This window comes from Bactrocera oleae, chromosome 2 (genome assembly GCF_042242935.1).
Source record: "Bactrocera oleae isolate idBacOlea1 chromosome 2, idBacOlea1, whole genome shotgun sequence".
NCBI classification, from domain to species: Eukaryota; Metazoa; Arthropoda; class Insecta; order Diptera; family Tephritidae; genus Bactrocera; species Bactrocera oleae.
The window spans coordinates 53,981,491-54,003,500 of NC_091536.1; the positions used below are offsets into that span (position 1 = coordinate 53,981,491).

General features: G+C 35.4%; 1 protein-coding gene across 1 annotated transcript; it reads right to left on the minus strand.

Moving 5' to 3' along the window:
* Positions 1 to 101: 101 nt before the first annotated feature.
* On the minus strand, positions 102 to 16,171 carry LOC106620519 (uncharacterized). Its single transcript, XM_014239037.3, has 10 exons — positions 15,229 to 16,171; positions 4,385 to 4,572; positions 4,115 to 4,317; positions 3,287 to 3,414; positions 2,748 to 3,222; positions 2,527 to 2,684; positions 2,237 to 2,438; positions 1,074 to 2,176; positions 545 to 746; positions 102 to 470 (listed from the first exon to the last, which is right to left on the minus strand). The coding sequence occupies exons 1-10, from the start codon at positions 15,317 to 15,319 to the stop codon at positions 170 to 172; spliced, it is 3,051 nt and encodes a 1,016-aa protein (XP_014094512.2). The 5' UTR covers positions 15,320 to 16,171; the 3' UTR covers positions 102 to 169.
* Positions 16,172 to 22,010: the final 5,839 nt, after the last annotated feature.

The window sequence follows — 22,010 nt, forward strand, 5'->3', positions numbered from 1 at the left end:
TACATAAGAGAGTACTTGAAAATTATACTTTTAAATATTTTCAGCAGTAAATGTGATTTTTTGTTAAACCTAGGGTAAAAAATAAACAATATCCACACCCATTACAATTATGCGTATATGCTTGCTTTATTTTTAAATTAAATTTGTGCAATCATTTTGTGCTTTGAATCTAATGCTTCTCATTTTTAAATCGTCGTAATTCGCTTTTGATTGCCTCTATAAGGGGCTCCGCTGAGATATCAGACCGATTTGTTACAGATCTGGGTGGACCAACCACCTGAAATGACTCCGAGTGCTGATATGGTCCAGCACTCAATGGACGAATAAGTGGAGAATGGGAACCGTAAAGACTACCACCCCAAGCGCCGCTGGCAGGTGAAGGTGGTTGAGTTGAGTTATTCGATTTTGTCGTTTTTAATGGTTGGGCAGTAGCTGGACGGACGTCGGTAGTATTAAGGCGTGCAGCTAAGCTAAAGATGGAAATAAAAGTTAATTTGCTCATAAAGAATATGTAAAATATTGTCTAAAAGTACAGTTTGCCAACCTGGATACGCCTGCTGATGAGCCGCGATTTTCCCATTTTGTCGGCTTACGTTTATTTACGAAATCTCGTGTTGGTAGAGGCATCGGCAAGTCTTCTTGACTGGAATACATGTGTATGACGCTTTCTAGCAGATCTTCATAATGAACTCTGATTGCTCCGGGATTATTGCCAAACCTTTCATCATACCCCATTAGAATGTCCTCTATTGGAAATGTGTAAATGTGGAAGTAAAATAGAAGAAGACAAGAGGAAGAATGTAGAATAGAGAGGAGTTTGCGTTGAGCTTGGAAGTGTTAAGTGTTGAGCAGATTGCCTGCCTGTTTTTACCAATACATTTAATTATCGATTGTGTCTATTAGACTATCAATCAATATTTTTTATCTACATTTGTATCTCATTAACTACGTTGGTGATGGGCTCTAGTCTACAGTTGTCTAATATATAATACATATGCTAGGCGCACTCAACGTTTAATAACGTTCCCGTTCCCCTTGTTCCCCTTCTTTGTGGTTATCCCCAACATCATTACCCGCATCATCGGTATCCGCAGTTTCTTTTAAACGTTTCTTATGCCTTTCCCAGACTACAGGGCCAACTACACCCGAATCTGGATTGTCACTCTGCGAAGCGCCCAAATTATTTTGTGATGGTGCTTTAGGTATGGGGAAACTTTCTATAGTGGCTATAGCTGTTGCATCCAACACATCCTGTCGGCTCTGCTGCCTACGCAACGGATATGTCTCCACGGTTTGTTTTTTTGCAGCAGGGTCCTCAATATTGTCGTAGTATGTGACAAAAACCGGATCCAGCACTCGATTCAATGGCTGAGGCAGTGAATTTTTCGGAAAAGCTTTCACAGAAGCCATTGATAAAAATGAACCAATACTGCCTGTATCGGAAGATCTTTCCGTGGGAGGTAATGTGCGTATGACCTCCTTATTAACAGCTTCTACGGTCGGTAGTTGCTCAACATCAATCTTATCGCCAAAAACGCTTTTCTGATGTAACAGTTTATTGCGATGATAATTGTTGTGCGGGTTAAATGCCTCATTCCTTTCAAAATTCGCATATGTGGGACTCAATTGTTCTTCATCCAAAGAGCCGCTAATCACCTCGTCACCCGAAGTTTGCGCCGCGAGATGTGTGCGTGGACTGGTCTCTAGCGAACCCACGCGATTCTCAGAAAGATAACGTCGCTTGGTTTTGCGACGTGTCTTGTCCTGCTTTTTCTCTGTAATAACAGTAGTATATACAGCATTCTCATGTCCCTCAGCTTGATCGTAATCATGTTGCGTATGCCTACGACGATGTTTTTCGAATAAAGCCGCAGCCTTATCGTCAAGTATACGTTGAACATCCGGGGCTGGTGGATTAATAGGACAATAGACTGAAGAGTCAGATGTATTGTCTGATGAGCTAAGTGAATCGCGACGATATTCACGTTTTGCCGGCGGACTTGGGAAGTTAATACGTGGCTCGCGTACATGATGTGTGCCATCGTGTTCAAATGAGAAGTTTTGTACGCCAATATCACGGGACTGCGTTGTAGTGCGACCGGTATCTAAGCCGGTTTCTGTGGAAGTGCCGCGCCCTGATTGTAGTTCAGCTAATAGCTCATTACGGCTGGTCGTTCTATGCAGTAAGTTATAGACAATTAGATAAGGCTTTCAAGTTTTCGAACGATAAGTATACCTTTGCTCCTCTAACCGATGTTTCTCACGCACACGCGATCGACCCATCAACAGTAACGCCATGAGCAAAAGCAACAACAGTAAGATAGCAAGCGAAGTAATCACCACCAAAGCGGTGTTATTTTGTATAGAGTCTATGAAACCCGATTGACCGCTGCGTATTGCAGGCGCCAATGGAGTCGCCTGTGGCTCGCGCAAATAAGCTGTTAATATTGAATAATTTATAGATTAGAATTTTATCAACTACAATACAATATATTCAAAGTTTAAAATCTGCTAAATTTTGCATACGTTCAGACTTCATGTAGACTTCCTGCCCAATGATATTTGAGGCTTCAGTTTCAGACACCAGTTTCATATCGTTGGCTGCCGTTACCGCCAACACAGGACGCCCATTGACGAGTACAGAGTAGATGAGCTCGGTTTGATTTGCAATAGGGCGTTCATCGCTGAAAAAAGGACAATTTTAAATGCACCCTAACTCAAACGATTTACACCGCCTGGGTACTCACATCTTCTCATTGATATCTTCATCGTAAGTGCCAATGCTGTGTATGCCTTTCTGTACGTCGTCCTCAGTTATCCGTGTGATATTATGGATAACCACACGTACTTGTGAATTATGCAGCAGCGGAACCTGCGGTTGTAATGGTACCAGTGAAGCTTGTGTGTCCAAGAGAGCCGCTGCAGCTTGGAGTTTCTCTGATTTTGTATCCTCCTGTATCAACTCCCATGACAATATACTCGTATGTGGTAATTGTGTGGTGCTTGTGACTTTTTCGCGTGTAGCTTCCGTATTCGAACTTGTGGTTGTGGTGAATTCATCGGAGGCGGTCGTGCTTGTAAAAGAGAAATTGTTTTCGATTTCTTCCGAAGATGTTTCCCACTCAGTATTTCTGTTTGGTTTGCGTTTCGGCTGAATGGGGTGAGTGTTGGCTGGTGTAGCATTACCGATCATGTCAAGCATTTCGGCGTCGTCATCGAGATCTGTATAAGAAGTATTGAAAATACATGTTTTCAAGCATTAATTTCCAATATGCCGTTTTCAGACCTTTAGGTGTCGTGAGGTCAAGTGTATGTACGTCGGCTTCATGTTGACCACGCTTATTTCTCCCAGCCGATACCGCAATTCCTGCAATCTGCTGTGCACCATTAATGCCTAAATGTTTCGAATTTTGCCTGTTCATACAAATTTTAAGAAGACAATGTCAAATTACACCACGCAGGAAATCTGAATGAAAAAATTGCGACTGATGTGGAGGTATTTGAGGTGTCCTGATTACGAATTTGAGTTCAAAATTTTTCCATCATATACAGTTATTTTTGTTATTTTAGTGGTGGTCGCACCAAATCCTACGTGCTAGGAAATTTTTGCTATCATTTCGGGTTTGGCAACCCAAAATTAGCAAAGAACAGCCTCTAACATTACAGTCGCAAAATGAGTGTAAACTAGTGTTATTATTCTTCAGTTGTCTTTGAAACCCTTCTTACTTTAAAATAGCTCTTTCAAGTTGTTTGCCGATTTTGGAACGAAAAAATTGCATACCGATATTTTAACTATCGATTACTATCCCAATGAGCGGGAATAGTTCCAAGAATTTAGTGGTATACATTTTGTTCTCTAACTGGGATTCTGGATCAAGAGATTTTCCAATTCGAAATCGTAATCTAATTTAGTTTGGTTAGTGGGATAGATAGTTAGTATTTACATATTTGTGAATGATGTGAATTAAATGAATTAAAAATTCTGAATCAAATTTAGTACCCCGGAACTGTCAAGAGTTAAAAGGAATTGTATTAATTATAGAAAAACATGCGACAAATTGTGCATTTGGTTATCGGCTTAGACTAATTTAAATACGTTATATTTAATAAACACCTCGTAAAAGCCAATCGATATAATCGCGCCAACTTTTCCTCTAAGGGCGGATTATCTTTTTGTGAATAGAATCCAGACATCACTGTAAGCAGCCAATATCTTCGATCTGTCGCTGAGTAATTAAGTGGTGGCATCGCGCCGACACCCCAAGTAGTGCCGCCATCGTCTGGTGGACAATCCAAGCATATCGGTATATCAATTTCCTATAACAAAATCATTTACTCATTCACTTCATCATTTACTTAGAGGATATATAATTCATATCCTTACATTATTGCCGTCCACATATACTGTTGCAACAACTGTTTCCGTTTTGACAATCACATCTTTGCCCTTACTGATGCCAGTATGCACTTTCTTCAGATAGTCTGGTGGACCATCACCCGACCCTGTCCAAAAGAAGTCTTCAAGATGTACTTCCTCACGCATTTCTGGATAATCATCGCCCAACTCTTCATCTGTATAATTAAATCAGAAACTGGTATTAATGAAAGTGGCTGAAAAAAATTTAAGTAAAATTGAAATCTGAGCGCAATGGATAACGTATATCACGAGATTATCACAGCAACTGCTCAAACACAAACTTTAGTAATTGCGGAGTAGAGCTCGTAATTTAGCAGGAAACATCACCGCTGCATAGGATTTGAAGACCGAGCAGAAGACATTACAGAAAATTTATTAAAAGGGACTCCCACGGACCAGTGTCTAACCGGGGCCTTGTGGTGATTACCCGGCTTACCTCCCCACTCGTCGGGCAGGATTAAATCTCCCTAAGTTAAGCGTAGTTTGTTTATGTAAATTTTCATAACTACGACCATGTTTGAAATGTCATTTGATGTCGGTAATGTTATATGTTCGAGTATATCAATACCCTTTATGGTTTAGCGTAAGTTGCGAACCCATATTTATTATGATGGGGTACTAATAGGCCGTTGTTTGAAGCTGTGTGAGATAGCAAGACTCCGAATAACAACCGCAGCCGTGAAACCACATATCAGTGCTTAAAGTCAGAGTGGATTATGCTACGAAGTGCTGCCTAAACCATCGTATATCGTATAGAACACGTTATTTTAGACACTAGAATAAAACTATTTTAAACAATAAATATCCAATTTTCCAAAATTTAGGTGTGTAGGGTAAGTACCAATGGGGCCGCCCTCGTATTTTATGAGACACGAATGTAAAACCTAACAGAGGGTGAGACCACTCCTAACTTTCGTAAGACCGTATTCTGCACTGTATGAGTATACAAGCATGTGAAAGTTAAACCAACTAGGAATTTTGCTTACAAAAATACATGTATACATATGTATGTACTAGGGTGAGCCACAAAGTAACCTATTGGATTTATAGGTTAAAATTAACCTCTATACAAAAAAAAAATTTCCCTGCAGAAAAAAATGTTTAGCTTATTTATAAAAGGTGTCAGTGAACATTCAAAATTTCCCATAGAAATAAAACTTAAACAACAATTTTTTCATTAAGAATAACATAACTTTTGAAAATGATAAAATTATTGTGTAGCGCTCCTTTCCTTAAAAATTTACCTCAGTGGGAGTTGTTGTAGTTCCAAAATTGTTACTATTAGAACTGAAAAGTTCATTTTATCTCATACATTCGACAATTTTTATGCTTACCCTAATTTATATGGTATATATAATAAAAAAAAGCGCATGTTCTCGAAACTGTGTCTTGAAACTTCTTCTATCCATTCATAATTGTATGCTTCAATTAGCTGCACTTTCTTCCTATTATCACTTTATCGCGCAGAGCAAATTGTTGAATATTCGCATTTTCTTATAATTTTCGGTAACTATAGAAATATTTGCAATTTTACAACAACATTGTTTATCGACAAATCGTCAACTGTTGCCAACGTTATATCGCTCCTTTGTTGTTGTCTTGTTATATCTTTTATTATTTATACAATAGAAAGTATTCCTGTGCAAAGCTTGTTTGTTTGATCAATTGACATGATTTCGCCTTAAGAATCCAATTCAAAAAATAACAAGAATAGAAGATATTATATTTGAGCAGATATTCTAGCGAGTATAGTTTATATCGTTATCTAAGTATTTGTATGCAACTACTTGTATTTTAATTCTACTGTTGTTAGTTGAAACTCATTCTTTCATAGGTATGATGTAATTCTAAGTATTAAAATACGAAACTACTGTAAACAGAACAAAGAAAACATTTCAAACCATTTTCATTATTTCATAACTCAATGATTCGAGTTAAATTACTTAAATAATGTGCTTACTTTTCAATAAAGGATATACAGGGTTTCTTTACTTAACTCCTATTCGAAACCATGAAGTAAACATTATAGGTTAAGAACTCTAATTATGAGTAGATAATGATGAGAGGAACCGATTCCTAGCTATGGATATTGTCATGCTTTTAATATAATCAGTCCATGGAAAGTGTTTCAAGAACGCATAAATTTCAATAATGTTTTAAAAGATCTAAAAATTCAAACTAAGTACAGGGACCCGCGATGAATTAGAGGCAATAAAACTTGAAAAATATAAACTTATTTGATCAAATATTAAGTTAAATGTAATAAACTTACAAACTATTTCAGGTAACTTAACCGAATTCGATAATTATTACAAACTTTCACATATTATTGTTGTATAACGCCGGAATTTAGCACCAAAAACACTTCCACCATCATATAATCATATTTTTAAAGTAAAAATCATAGCGAAATTCCATCCCACGCCCTTACACTGTAATAATGAGTGGTTTTGGTATAGAATAGATTCATCCTGATTACCCCAAATTGTAGTTAAGTGAGAAATACTATGTAATACATTTACAATGATTAAAGCGCTTAAAAACTTCGCAGATTGGCAATAAAAATGAGCAAACTTTTCATTTACAGTGATTTAATTCTGTACGCAATCGACACTAAATTCTAGTATTTCTATACCTTAAACAGCGTCTATTGAGTTTGTCACGAAATTTGTAACACTCAGTGGTAAGCGTCGGGGGTATATTATTTATAACTATATCCAAATGGATATACAGTATCCGCCGGATAATTGCACTTCAAGAATTGCAAGATTTTTAGTTCAATTAACCGGGGAATCAATTAAACGTTACTCGTTTAATTGAACAATACCTTCGATTACAGGAATCGCGCTTAATTGGACAACCTAATCAATTTCAAAAAAATCATATGCACTTTAAGTATTTATTTAGTTTTTAGTAATGATATTTAAATAATATCTTTAACTTCGAACGGAAAAGTATAAGGAACATAAACAAGGCAAAGCACTTATATATTAAGAGATCGTTGTTTGAAAAAATAAAATAAACTTAAGGAACAAAAACAATTCAGATTATTGTATATATGCAGCACTTACATTCTCATATTTAGAAATCGTTGCTTACATTTTTAAAATGTTAATTGAAAAAACCCATACTTTTTTTGTATAATGTTCAATCTACGAGAAATAACATTCGATTCCATATTTCCTCATTCACACAAATACTTGTTTTCTGAACAAAAATATCTTCTTGTATGTATTTTAAATCTTCGAGAACTGACGGAGGCTTTAGAAATATCTTCACCAATAAACATATATTATATTTTCAATTGCTTTGCAAAGATGCCATGAACATGCGGCGAAATATGTATGTGCGGCAATGCCAGATTATTTTTTAACGAAAGTTTTTTGTTTGAAAATAAGCGGGAAAATCAATTGACCGGGGGTCAATTAAGTGGTATAAAGTATATGCATGTATACATACATAAATGATGAGCGTGATAAGCTGAGCCGACATATGATTAATATAATGTCAAAATGCACCTATGTATTGAATTTCGTTCGGATATCTCAAAAACTGACGAAGAAATTTTTATAATCCCCAAAAATTAAACTTTATCGACCTGCTCTAATGTATATATACATAAAAGAAGAGCGTGATGAGCTGAGCCGCTTTAGCAATGTTTATCTGTCTGTCCGTCTGTCTGTATATATCCGAACTTGTCTCTTAGGTTTTGAGATATCGGCCTGAAATCTTACACATGTACTTTTCTCCTTGTTTTTGACAAGGTATCTTCGCGAAATTCTGTACGGCCTATAACCGAAGACAATGCTATAATCTCCGAAAAAATTGTTCAGATCGGACCACTATATCAAATAGCTGCTATTCAAACTGACCGTTCATTATCGATATAACGATTTTCATAAAAGATATTTTTTCCTTATTAAGTAACGTTAGGCTTGAAGATTGTTTATACCAAAGAACGTGGCTAGAATAAACAACCAAAACGTTTTCCGTTGGAAACTGTGGACCGGTTACCTTTTTAGATTTAGTTATACCATATATTTAGTTACTATAAGAAATGCTTCTGTGAAGGGTATTAAAGCTTCGGTGCAGCCGACATTAACATTTTTTCGTGTTACTTTTGCAACATGTAGCTTTGTTCACTTAACGGTTGTTTGTAACCTCAAAACTAGTTTAGATAGTTAGATAACATTTTCTGACTTTTTTATGTTACAGGGCAAAAATTTATTTTTTCACTTTCCAGAATACAAATCTATCATTAATGAATATATCGGGATAAAATTTTGCCCAAATAGTGCCGTTAAGATACACCATCTCAAGTCTAAAAATTGTCAAAGTCGGACCATAGCTGTTAAAGCCCCCATATGCCGAAGATGTGGATTCCAGTGTCTAAGGCTGATTTCTTACCGAAACTAGCGGTCAATGTGTGAGATTTGTAATCGAAATTCGGGTAGAGTCTTTGTAGGGTCAAAAATGGGTTGAATCGGGTCAATACTACTTAGCCCCCATATCCCCAATATAAGATTTTTAAACTTAATACGTTGGATATCTTAGCAAAATTAACTGAAAGTATAATATTGAATATATTTTAGTTTAATGCCGAAAATATATGAAACCTTAAGCCGGACATGTCGGTCAGTGCGAGAGCTATTTATTTAGAAATTGCTTGAGAGTAAAATATAATCTGTGAAGTGATTTCTGACTTTCAGCTGACTTTAAACCATTTAGGTCGGTCAAAATAGGTGATATTTTAATGAAATAAAGTGAACAAGTTTTCTTAAAAACTTCTTTTGTAATTATATTAATGATTGAGCGTTGAATATGAATGAAATTGATTTAGATTTTGGTCTTAATCTCATATCCTTAATACAAGTATAATTAATTCCAATATTATGGTTGATGTTTTTCACATGAGCTCAATATATTAAATTTAGCCTCTTTGGTTGAGCTTGCGTCATATACATCTCATTTGAATATACTTTTAATATAGTTTTAGCCTTTGACCTATAATATAACTTAAAGAAACACCAAACTTGATTGTAATCCCTTCACGACTTGACGAATAATGAATATTGAATTCTTTTGCAACATTTTTATACTCTCGCAACTTGTTGCTACAGAGTATACTATTTTTGTTCACCTAACGGTTGTTTTTATCACCTAAAACTAATCGAGTTAGATATATGGTTACATATATAAATGATCAGGATGAAGAGACGAGTTGAAATCCGGGTGACTGTCTGTCCGTCCGTCCGTATGTCCGTCCGGCTGTAACTTGAGTAAAAATTTAGATATCTTTATGAAACTTGGTACACATGTTTCTTGGTACAGTGAGACGGTTGGTATTGCAGATGGGCGTAATCGGACCACTGCCACGCCCACAAAACGCCATTAATCAAAAACAAATAAATTGCCATAACTAAGTTCCACAACAATATACAAGACTCTTATTTGATATACATGATCATATTAAGGAGGGGCATCTGCAGTTAAACTATTTTTTTTAATGGGTGTGGTCCCGCCCCCTAATAAGTTTAATGTGCATATCTCCTATACCACCGAAGCTATAATAACAAAATTCACTTAGAACAAATGCTTCTAGCATCTTTATCGACGGTCTGAAAATGGGTGAAATCGTATGACAACCCCGCCCACTCCCCATATAACGGTACTGTTAAAAACTACTAAAAGCGCGATAAATCAAGCACTAAACAAGCCAGAGACATTACACCGCGTTCAAAATTAGACAGTGGGCGTGGCACCCCAGGTGACACCCCATATCTTGGGATCTGCTTAACCGATTTCAACCAAATTCAGTACATAATATTCTTTTCATGTTGCTATGTTATAGTACGAAAATGGACGAAAATGAACGAATTACAACCACGCCTATTTCCCATATAACATTCTTTTAAATTCCATCTGATTTTTTCACTTTCCAGTATGCAAATCAAGCAGCAATGATTATATCGGCGTAAAACTTTGCGAATAATACGTTTTAAGTATACCACCTTGTGACCAAAAATTATCTAAATTGAACCAAAACTGTTCAAACCCCTAGGTACTGAATATGTGGTCCCCAGTGCCTATAGTTGACTTTTTACCGAAAATATCAGTCAACAAGGTGGCAAAATCTACAAAGAAATCTAAAACGAGTATACCATTTGACTTTGCGAGAGTATAAAATGTTCGGTTACATCCGAACTTAGCCCTTCCTTACTTGTTTAATATAAAGTTTTGCCAACACCTGAGAGTGTTTCCTCGGATTTGATACTTATACCCTAATTTAGCGCATCCTTACTTGTTTCCTAATATCAAAAAAAAAAAAAAATGGAGTCACATAGTACTTAACCATTCGATATACGCAGTATTTATTTTCAGATATATATTTATCAATAATATTGCAATAGTTCGGTGATATTAACTAAGGTCCCCAATCGGTTGGAAATTCGACCAATTTTTCAAAAAAATTAACTATTATATTGTATAATGCACTTGAAATAAATCTAAAAATTTCTAACTCATCAAAATGAAACGAATGATATCAAAGGTTATTTCCACATCAATGTGGTTTTTTTTTTTACAAACAATACTCGAAACTTAATGTGCTTCTTTCCACCGGTATATATTATATCAATATGACAGTTGACATATGTAACGGCAACACAGTCCAAAAAGCAACACAAACTTTTTTGTTAGCGTAATTATATAAAGATACTTAACCAACTAATGAGAAGCAATAATTACAACAATTGTTAATAAATTCTTATATCTAAACTACTAGCAACATATAGTCTTTTAAAAATAGGTTTAATATTATATTTACACGAGCGAAGTATGCTCTAAATTATCCTATTGCAGGTAATTACCGGAAAGCGAAAAATCATTTAATTTGGGAGGCCTCAACTCATATTTGAACGAAAATGTATGTTACAGGTTAATTATTTTCTGCTTCTTAAAACTTCTTTCATAAAGTCAAAAAAGTTAAAGAATAGAGAATTAATATTTGTAAGTTTCTTAATGTTATTGAATGCGATCGAATGGAGGATCGTCGAACTTAAAGCGACTAGTAGGAACGTAATTTTACAGATTATTTATATATCAATATTATCGGTAGAGCACTTCTCTTAGTAGGACTAAAAAATAGCAAAGCTAAATCTAGAAAGATAAATTTGTGGTCTCAATATATCGAATGTCTAAATTATTGTCGAATTATTGTTTCATTATATGATCTACAAAAAATCCACTGTTAGTGAATCTTGAGAAGTACGCAGCATATATTTCAATCAGAACATTTTCTTTATGGGTAGTAATAAAGAATCCCTCATTCGTACTTGTGTTCAATATTCATCCTGAATTAACATTCTTTATTAGCCGAAATTGTATAAAGTTTAGTATCATATGAATTTATACTACGGTCATACGTCATTTAGCTTTACTCTGATAACAACTTTATATACGAAATGCGTTTAAAGCTAACCTGACTAACAGAACTCACTCTATTCCTCATATTAGTGCGGGGACATGGTATGCACCGTTATAACCCATTTTGGGAACTTTATTAAATTATGCTAACCCAAATATTCCAGCTATTTTATCGAGATATAATATATACTTCTCTAATCAATATGAATGGTGTAAAGAAAAGTGTAAAGACGAAAGTCCTGTTATAAGGTACATTGGGTATTGGAGAAGTATGGGTCGGTTCAATAGTAGGTTCGAACATACTAACATTCGGTTTATGGGAGTGTGAAAAGTATGTATTTATTTGCGTGAAAATGAAAATCGATTCTTTAGAGAGTTAGTTCATTTTAAGTAGTTCCGCAATGAATCATTATTAGTTGGCGTGGTTTTTCATCCAATTCTATAGCATTAAATGACAAAATTGAATTTGTCCACCAATTACTCATCTTATGGCTTATATGAACAGAACCGCAGACGGTTTGACAGACAGGCATCCGAAAGTTAATTCATCTCTTTATCCAGATAATTTTGCTATCAATAATCTTATAGAAGTCCTGCTTAGCCTGAGTGTTACAAGCACCCGTTAGGTGAACAAAACTATTGTAGTATCACCTGTATATGAAGTTGCAAAAAAAGTTTGGCATAAAAATAAAACTGAAATACCAAGTATTCAAGCATATAATTATATTATACGAATATAATATTATATATCAATCCGTAACAACTATTAAATCGTATTGGAACCAAACCTACAAGTATTATCGTTTCCATGAGGTTATGTGACATACATTTTTTCTTCCCTCTTCGATTTGATTCTATTTTGCGTATTTATAATTAATTTTATCGAATGCCTCAAATATAAAAAAAAAAACTGAACACGAGTTCCTTATAACCACATTGGTTATTCAACTGGTCTCTATATTAATTCGTTTTTTTTATTAATGTTTGAGCATATGTCAAAATAAACAGAACGTGCAGAAAGCGAATAGTACATGCAACCATCATACGCACTACTCCTGGACATATTTATTATTAATTTGAATTATCAATTAGTTCGTACATATGTGCGTTACCTCTGTGAATAGGCGATTTTTGAATTTATGTTCTGTTGAAAATTAGCTGCTAAATTAAAAGACACCGATTTATTCGTGAGGTTTTAAGCATTTGACTCCATTTATTGCGTATATGAATTTTAGTTCCGGTCTGATAGCAAAGCCCAGGCTTCATAATAGTTCGAAGTATGCTTAAATATAAGATATTGTGCGTCAATTATATGGATAAACTTTAGGCTCAAAAGTGGATACAATTAAAATGGTTGCATTCAGTGCCAACATTTTAGTGTTACTGGATCTGCTTAGAAACTTTCCCTTCTTGATTGAAACTAAAGTTGTATAACGGATCTTCAGTTAATCTATAATGGCGTCCAGTCGTTTCTGCTAGAGAAGAGGTATTGCCGCCAATTAGAAATAAAAAAGTAAACCCAAGTCTCTATCCACTTTGCCTATAACATAAAATTGGTCTCCTTCTTCCTTTGCTCTCAGAAGTCGGTAGAGTATATAATGCTTTCCGAACTTGAGACTCCATCCATTGAAATTATTATGGTCTTACACCATTTGTTGCGCATAAATTTACATATGGAAATCTATCGGAAAACTGTTCTCTTCCACACACCGAATAGAACAGATGTTATAATTAATTGTCTTAATTTCAACTCCTTATACCAGGACAGATAAAGGTTTGTCCAGTCTTGTTAAAGTTTCAGTTTTGTTAGTCGAGAGACAAGTTTATCTCTTAATCACTGTGGGAGAGTGAGAATCTGTTTCGTATTGTTATTAGTGTTTTTATGGCTTCCATATGAACGAAGCTGTTTTCATCACAAAAAATATGTCAACCGTGGCGTTTAAAACTACACTTGAATGTGATGACTTGTTATTCAATGATATTTTGTCTTATCTAAACTTCTGGTTGTATAGTCATATGACATCGGAGTCATCAGTTTACCTAGAAATTGGATACTTTTATGTACCCAAATTATTGATTTGTTTTGCCTGAAATATATTCTTCTTTAGAAGAGAGAAATACCATAACAGTCCTGTCTGAAGCTGTGTTCATTATTTGTTTTCCGGGTATATTGAATTTACACATAGGGGCTTGAAGGTAAAACCACCGTGATGTCGAAATAATCACATGGGGAATTATATGCATTTGTGAATTTAAAATATTGTAATTTTTGTGAATATATGATATATCGAATATACATATGTACATTTTAGAATATTCTCCGAAAATTCAAAGCTGATCTGACAAATAGTTTCGGAAATATAAGCGTATTTGTAAGAATTTTAATATTCTCGCAAAAAAACAAAAGAGGGGTCCAAGGACCCTCACGTAAAGACCAAGAGTAAAACCCGAAAAAGTGCATGAAACTACTGTCTCTCAGCAAAGTTCATATTGTAGCACTTGTAGGGGTTTTAACTAGCCATTGTCCATTAGGCATACATGTGAAGAGACTACAAATATTGACGTCAGTTGTCAATATTGTCTGGAAGAAGGTAAGTTAGAAATATTTCGATACTTTCGCCTCGACTGTCCAGCTTTTGGCAGACTTCGGTTAAAGCAACTTTTACGCAACTTTTATGGCATACCTTCGCTGAACTGGCCGTATTGGCTGGTATGGTTATTAGCTTCATAGAATTGCTGTAGACCCGCAGCGCATCATATATGTTAATAGAACAGCAATTGAGCTGCTTTCGATTTAGTTGCTGATAATTAGCGTTGCTTACAAAACTTCGTAGGGAAAATTTGTTGGCACACCTAAGCATATGCAAGGTCAGTAAATTTATTATGCTTTTTGTATTTTTGGTTAAAAAAGGTTTTGGAAAACAATATTAGAGCACAAAAACAAAAAAAAACTGTGTTGTTTTATTGCTTAAAAGTGCATTGTTTTAGTCGCTAAAAAACACAGACTTTCGCTAAATAAAAATCGAATATGTCGCTTTATGTATTTTCACTTATTTATGATTGCCTTAATCATAGTCGAACGCACAAAAAAGCAACAAAAGCCAAACTAGAACAATCCAACCGCGCATACGCACACTTGTCATCGCCTTGAGCAGCCACGCAAAACAGCTGAGGCGTTCAACCATTACAACAACTTGCGGTCACACAAAGTGTGAACACAGCAATGCAAACAAATTGAATTGTTTATATATTTTTGGGAAAAACAATTTTTTTTAAATCCACATTTTCACTTTGTTTTATTTGCATGCCACATTCGTAATAATAATAATAATTGTAGTCAGAAATATTTATTTGTAAATGTGTACTTGACTAGCGGGGTAACCTACCATGACTTATTTGTATGAGCGGCAGGCCAATGTCCGCGCGGCAGCAGCCGAGCAGAACCAACACGGTGATCGACACATTTTCAGCCAGCATGTTGACAGCAAGTGTTGTGTTTTTTTGATTTGCGGTTGAACAGATTGGTTGGTGGATTTTCGGCGTGGCGTGAAGAAAGAGCACGGTGACGGCTCGGCTACGTAAAATGGCGTTTGTTAAATAATTGATGAGCTTTTAATGGTTTTTGGCGCACCAAATTGACGTCACTTTGCGCAGTGACACTTTGTTGCGACTTTAACATTTTAATTGCATTTTCGATTTTTTCTCTTCCACTTTTTAGATTATTTGGATTCTTTTTGTTCTTGTATTTTCTTTTCTTTTAAGTATTTTCTACGTTTACAAGTACGTGGAACATTTGAGAAACATATTTCGAGATATTTTTATAAAAATCCCTACTTTTCCTTATGGAAACGGAGTAAAATTGTTCTTGTAAATTTCTCTCGCACTAATCCTTGAGCTGAAAGCTTGATACGCTTTCCTATATATATAAATTAAAATAATTTCAAAGTTTTCATAAAAAAAATATTTTAATGAAAACAACAAAAAGTTTCCACTCTCATTCAGCATGTGCTTTGCAATTCATGCGCAGCTAATTCGTTTAGCAAAGTAACTCTTGCCTAGACAAGCATTTCATTTAATTACACTTCAAAAAATTTCGCTTCGCACACTTCCCCCTTTCAACCGTGGCACACACACGCACACATGTCTATCATAGATCAGTATATACTCGTATATGATAACTATATACACGCGAAGGAAGCAAAAGTTTTTTGAGTACTTTAACTTTTTTTTTTTTTTTTGTTCTTACTATTTATGATTTTTCATAATTTTCCGCACTTTTCCGCTTTAAGCAATTTTTTGCCGCTCGCACACCGTTGAATGTCTGTTTAGTACTGAATCATTTAAGCTCGCGTACGTGCGTCCAACGGCAGCCAATTCGGTCTCATAAACAAGCCTAACACACCCATACACCTGCATGCCCACACACACACATATGTTTGCCTGCAACTTGGCTCTAGTTACTAAGTTACTACCCCATTCATCAGTTTATACTTGACTATAGTTCCGCTTTGGTGCAATGTTTGATTTATTTGTTGCTGTTATTAGTGTTCAAGTGTATTTTTTGGCTTTAGTTTACTGTTTACAAACGCTCTCGCCCGCTTGTACTCTCGCCATGCTCTCTGTTTTGGTCGCTTCGATGCCTGGTCAGTTACCTATGGCAACAAAAATAAAGTGCACAGGTGCATCAACACACTTACACACATGCATACAAGTATGTATATATTTAATAATTTTGTTTATTTGGCGGAATTTTTCTTCCTCGTTGTACATTGAATAAAGCGATACACAATTTGTATGGGAGCACCCACCACTGTCTTTAAAATGCTGACACTCAATACACTCGCGTTTAAAATTATAATAAAAATGCGATTTTTCTCGTTTACAATGTACAATATTTTATTACATATAAAAGCCAGTTATTATTATTGCTTTTAAGGCATATCTGTAAAGTAATATTTTGGGCCGATGTCGATCGACGAGTTTATAATCGGCAGAGTAGCAGGATCGTTGTTGTCGAAAGTGTATAAGCGAAAAGTTGATGTGGCGCTCAGGCCCGTAGACGATAAGCGAATGTAAGATGGTATGTTGTGTTGTCCTGTGTGGTGTCATCTGGTGTGGTGTATTGGTGAGTATGTGGTGGGCATTATTAGGGGGCGCCAGTTTTTCCCGAGTAGAATGGTGTACTTGGAGGAGGGAGTTTAACTCATTTAAACACAGTGGCTGTTGGATTTTTTCTCAGAAATATTCAATCACAATTTTTATATGCCAGCGCTTCTTTGGAGTTAGGATGATTTAACGATTTAATCTGATAATTTGTATAACAGTATTTTAATTTACGCTAGAACTGATCTGTTGGATAGCATTGCAGGCTATCGCGAAACAGATAGTGATGGTGGAGTCCAATGTGCTGCAAATTGAGTTATAGCCGGTTTTTATTAAGGTATATTATAGGTCATACACTCACTTAGTTTTATTGCTATATTTTACTCCGCGATATCTAAAATTATATTAAAATTATCTTCGAATGAGATATATGTGAAATAAGCTCAACCGAAACACTTAAATTCAATATATTGAGTTTATGTCCACCAGAAGATCGGAATTCATTATATTAGGTATATGAGGTATAAATCAAGGTCTACACAACCCCACTCATTTTGCATTAATATAATTTTATAACTTAAAAAAAAATGTTTGTTACTAAATTTCATTACAATATCACGCATATTGACCAACTTAAAGGGTTTAAAGTCAGATGAAAAGACAAAGTTACTATACAAGGGGCCGAGAAAGGTCTAGGCTTGGTGCATTAACCTTCAACATTGTTCACTTGTACTCGAGAACATATTTTCAAGCAGTTTTATAAATTTATAACTCACACACAGTCTTCGACTATCTTTCTTATTGAGCGGACGTGTTTTCTTGACTACGGTTTTCTTTTGTGCCTTTCGCTTTGTTTTCGTAATTCACCTTGCATATAAGTGCACGTGCTTTTGGTTTGTTTCGTTCGTACGGTAACTCGCGTTGCTAGCGTACAAAAAACCAGTGTATATTGGTGATATTTTGTTTATTATGGCCCCAGGGCCTCCTAACCACGGGGAAAATAGGTTTGCTTTGCTTGCCTCTAGCCCCAACCCCAAAAGAAAAAAACTGACACATAAACCTTTTGACAATTTTCCAGAACTACCTCAAATTAAAAAAGATTGCCCTAAGTTTGTTCTTATCTCCGCAACAGATTCGAACAAATCACTTTCCAAATACTCTTGCTTCGCTGTGCATAAAAGCTTAGAATCAATTAGTAAGGAAATTGTGTCTATCACTGAATTGCGTGATGGTAAACTACTTTTACTTGTTAAAAACCATAAAATTGCTGAAATATTTTTAACAACAAAGAAATTACATGGAATTTGTGATATTTCTGTGAAACTACATGATATTTCTGTGAAACGACATGACAATTTGAATTGCTCTAAAGGTACAATATATGCGCCATTCTTAAACGACGTTTCAGAAGAAGAAATTATCGATAATTTAAAAGATCAGGGAGTTACTTCCGTCTATAAATTCACTAAAAATCTGGAAGGCAAACAAAAACCTAGCGGAGTGATTCTCCTTTCATTTGACCTCTACAAATTTCCCGAAAAAATCTCATGGCGCACAATACGGATTAGAGCCTATTTCCCAAACCCCATGAGGTGCAAAAGTTGCCAACTTCTAGGCCACACAGCTAAACGCTGCAACAACAACCCAACATGCGACACATGCAATTTCCCACCCCATCCCCCTTCATCATGCAGCCGCACCTTCTGTGCAAATTGCTCAGGCGATCACCCTTCCTCTTCACGCTTTTGTCCCAAATACCTTCAATCGAAAAATATTTTAAAAATAAAAACAGAAAGAAAATGTTCAATGCGAGAAGCACTAAGTTTATACAAAGAACAATTACCCCCCACAACCACAAACTCTTCTTTCGCCTCTGTTACAAAAGAAAATACAAACAAAAAAAGTACAAACGTGATTTATCATCGCTCACCATCTCCCTCCCGGCCATTCCTCACAGACCAATCTCCAACAACTGATCTTCTTCCACAACAAAAGAAAACTTCAAAAGAGAGCAATAACTACTATGTAATTAATACCCACCAAAATTCACCAATTGAAACTGCAAAACAAACAACTAAAAGCAATCCTAACTTAACGTTTCCCCAAACAAAAACAAACTCAACCAAAGTAAACATTCCACTCATTCCAAAAAAGTCCATTACCATCCTCTCCTCACATAATTATCACATCAGATAATGAAGATCAATAATTCTCAAAATTCCTTCTCACTTTTTTCTCTTTTCTCATATCGCTAAGAAATGTTCAAATTTCTGCAATGGAATATGAACAGTTTCTACAACAATTACACTGACCTAGAGTTACTCATAAAAGAGCAATCCCCAACTGTTATATCATTGCAAGAGACACACCTTTCATTTAACACCACAGCTGCAGTACCTAAACAATACTCTGCCTATTTCTCCAACCTAACAAAAAACCTTACTAGTAAGCAAGGAGTTGCTACTCTGATAAAAAAAGATATCCCACACAAATTTCTTCCTACATATTGTAATATCTCTACAATAGCAGTGGAAATTTTTATTGGATTTAAATTAACCATCCTAACAGTTTATATCCCACCACATCAAAACTTCAATATCAAAGAACTCCGCGATATAATCAGACCCATTCAAACACCCCTAATTATACTTGGCGATTTCAACGCCTGGAGTCCTCTTTGGGGCTCTGAATGTACTAACCAAAGAGGTAAAATCCTAGAAGACCTTATATTAGCGGAGAACTTAACTATTTTAAACGACGACTCTCCCACACATTTTTCTACACACAATTCGTTCACGAATGTAGACCTGGTCCTTTGTTCTTCTGCTATCGCCCCCAAACTAAATAGCCAAACCTTAACTGAACTATATAACAGTGATCATTTTCCTATTATAACTCACCTATCAACCCCCTTATCTAACAAAGGTTCGGCAAAGCCGAAATTTCTGTTGGACAAGGCGGATTGGTCTAAATTTCAACAACTTTGTGAAAGTTATTCTGCTGCACATCCCCCCGTCAATAATATAAATAAAGAAACAGCTACAATTACCAAAATAATTAAAACCTCTGCCCACTTCTCTATCCCTCAAACGGGTAAAAAAGCTTTCAAAAGTCATGTGCCTTATTGGTCTACCGAGCTTTCAAAACTAAGAGAAGAAAAACAATTACTATGGACAGTATACAAAAAAACTCGCTCTATCCACAATTTGATAAAATATAAAAAAGCCAATGCAGTATTTCGAAAAAATATTAAAAAAGCGGACTTGCCTACAAAAACTTACCGAAGCTATCACTCCCTTAACAAGCCCCAAGAAACTATGGGCCGACATAAAAATGTTATCAGGCTCGTATTCGCAAGTTAACCTTAAATGTATCATGAGCCCGAATGGCCCAATTTTCGATTCAAAAGAGATAGCTAATCATTTCGCATCTGTATGGTCCGACTACTCGAGCGACTCAAATTTCCACTCCTCCTTTGTATTAAATAAAAACGAACTTCTCAGAAGAATGTATAGTAAAGACAACCCACCTGTACATATTACCGAATCAGACATAACCATCGCCGAATTCGATTTCACAATATCATCAATGTCAGGCAAGACTCCCGGTGCAGACAGAATTTCATACCCCATGCTTAAAAATTGCCCTTCAAGTCTCAAAAATAGAATTATTAAATTATACAACAATATTCTATGTCAAGGTGTCTACCCCCAAAGCTGGAAAAATGCAGTGGTAGTTGCCATTCCCAAATCCAATAATGTCTCAACAGATGTATTCGGTTACAGACCTATATCACTCCTCTGCTGCATGGGCAAAGTACTACAAAAAATTCTATCAAAACGAATGTCTGGGTTCGCATTAAAAAACAACCTTCTCACCCCAAACCAAGTGGCATTTAAGGAAGGGCAAGGCACTATAGATGCTTTACTTTATTTCGAAGACTTCGCCAAAACTGCTTTATCGAAAAGAAATCACGTATCTACTCTCAGTTTGGATTTCGAAAAAGCCTTCGACAGAGTCGGTTTGCACGTTATCTTACAACAGCTTGAGAAGTGGCAAATTGGTGCAAAAATATTTAATTTTTTTAAATCTTTCCTAATTAATCGTAAAACCACGGCCAAAATCAATAACACCTTTTCAAATACGTACAATATGTACAACGGGATCCCGCAAGGATCACCATTATCTGTTATACTGTTTGTAATCGCATTTAACGAAATTAGTGTGATCATTTCTAAACATAAGCTCATCTCACATATTATTTATGCGGATGATGTGCTGCTTTTCTCCAAACAAAACAACCTAAATATTGTAAAACAAACTTTCTTAAATATCCTAACCGAAATTTCAAATTGGGCTAATGGTTCAGGTGCGAATATCTCTATAAACAAATGTAAATTATTCCATATTTGCAGAAAACACAAATGTAATAACTTCAATCTACAGTATAATATGTAAATATTGTAAATACTACTAGACTTAAATTTCTAGGTTTAATATTCGATAAGAGACTTACTTTTAAGGAACATTGTACACATCTTCGTAAACAACTAGTTTCTAGGCTTAATATAATTAAGTATTTATCATCAAAATATTGTTCAATACATATCACATCTCTTATTAATATCACAAGAGCTTTAATTTTATCTAAGATAGATTATGGTCTCCCTATCTACGGCAACTGTGCAAAAAGCAATATAAAGCAAATCTTTGCACCATATCATGCAACTGTTAGGAGAAGTATTTGTGCATTTCCGACATCACCAATAAAGTTTATTTTAACGGAAGCTGGACTCCCATCTATCGACGAAAGAATAACGAACACTACACAAAAACTTATTCCAAAACTGCTATTGTGCAATAGTAACCTTTAATATGGTATAGTAAAAGCCAAATGGACTGATGAAACAAACTCCAATATTGGCTCCACTATCTCTAGATGCATCAAACTAGCTAAAGATCTAGGTATTTCATCTGTACCGGTTGTAAACTTTATCTCAGCTGCACCATGGTTACTTAAAAAAACCTCGTTCGAGCTACAACTTCAAAAATATCAAAAGAAGAA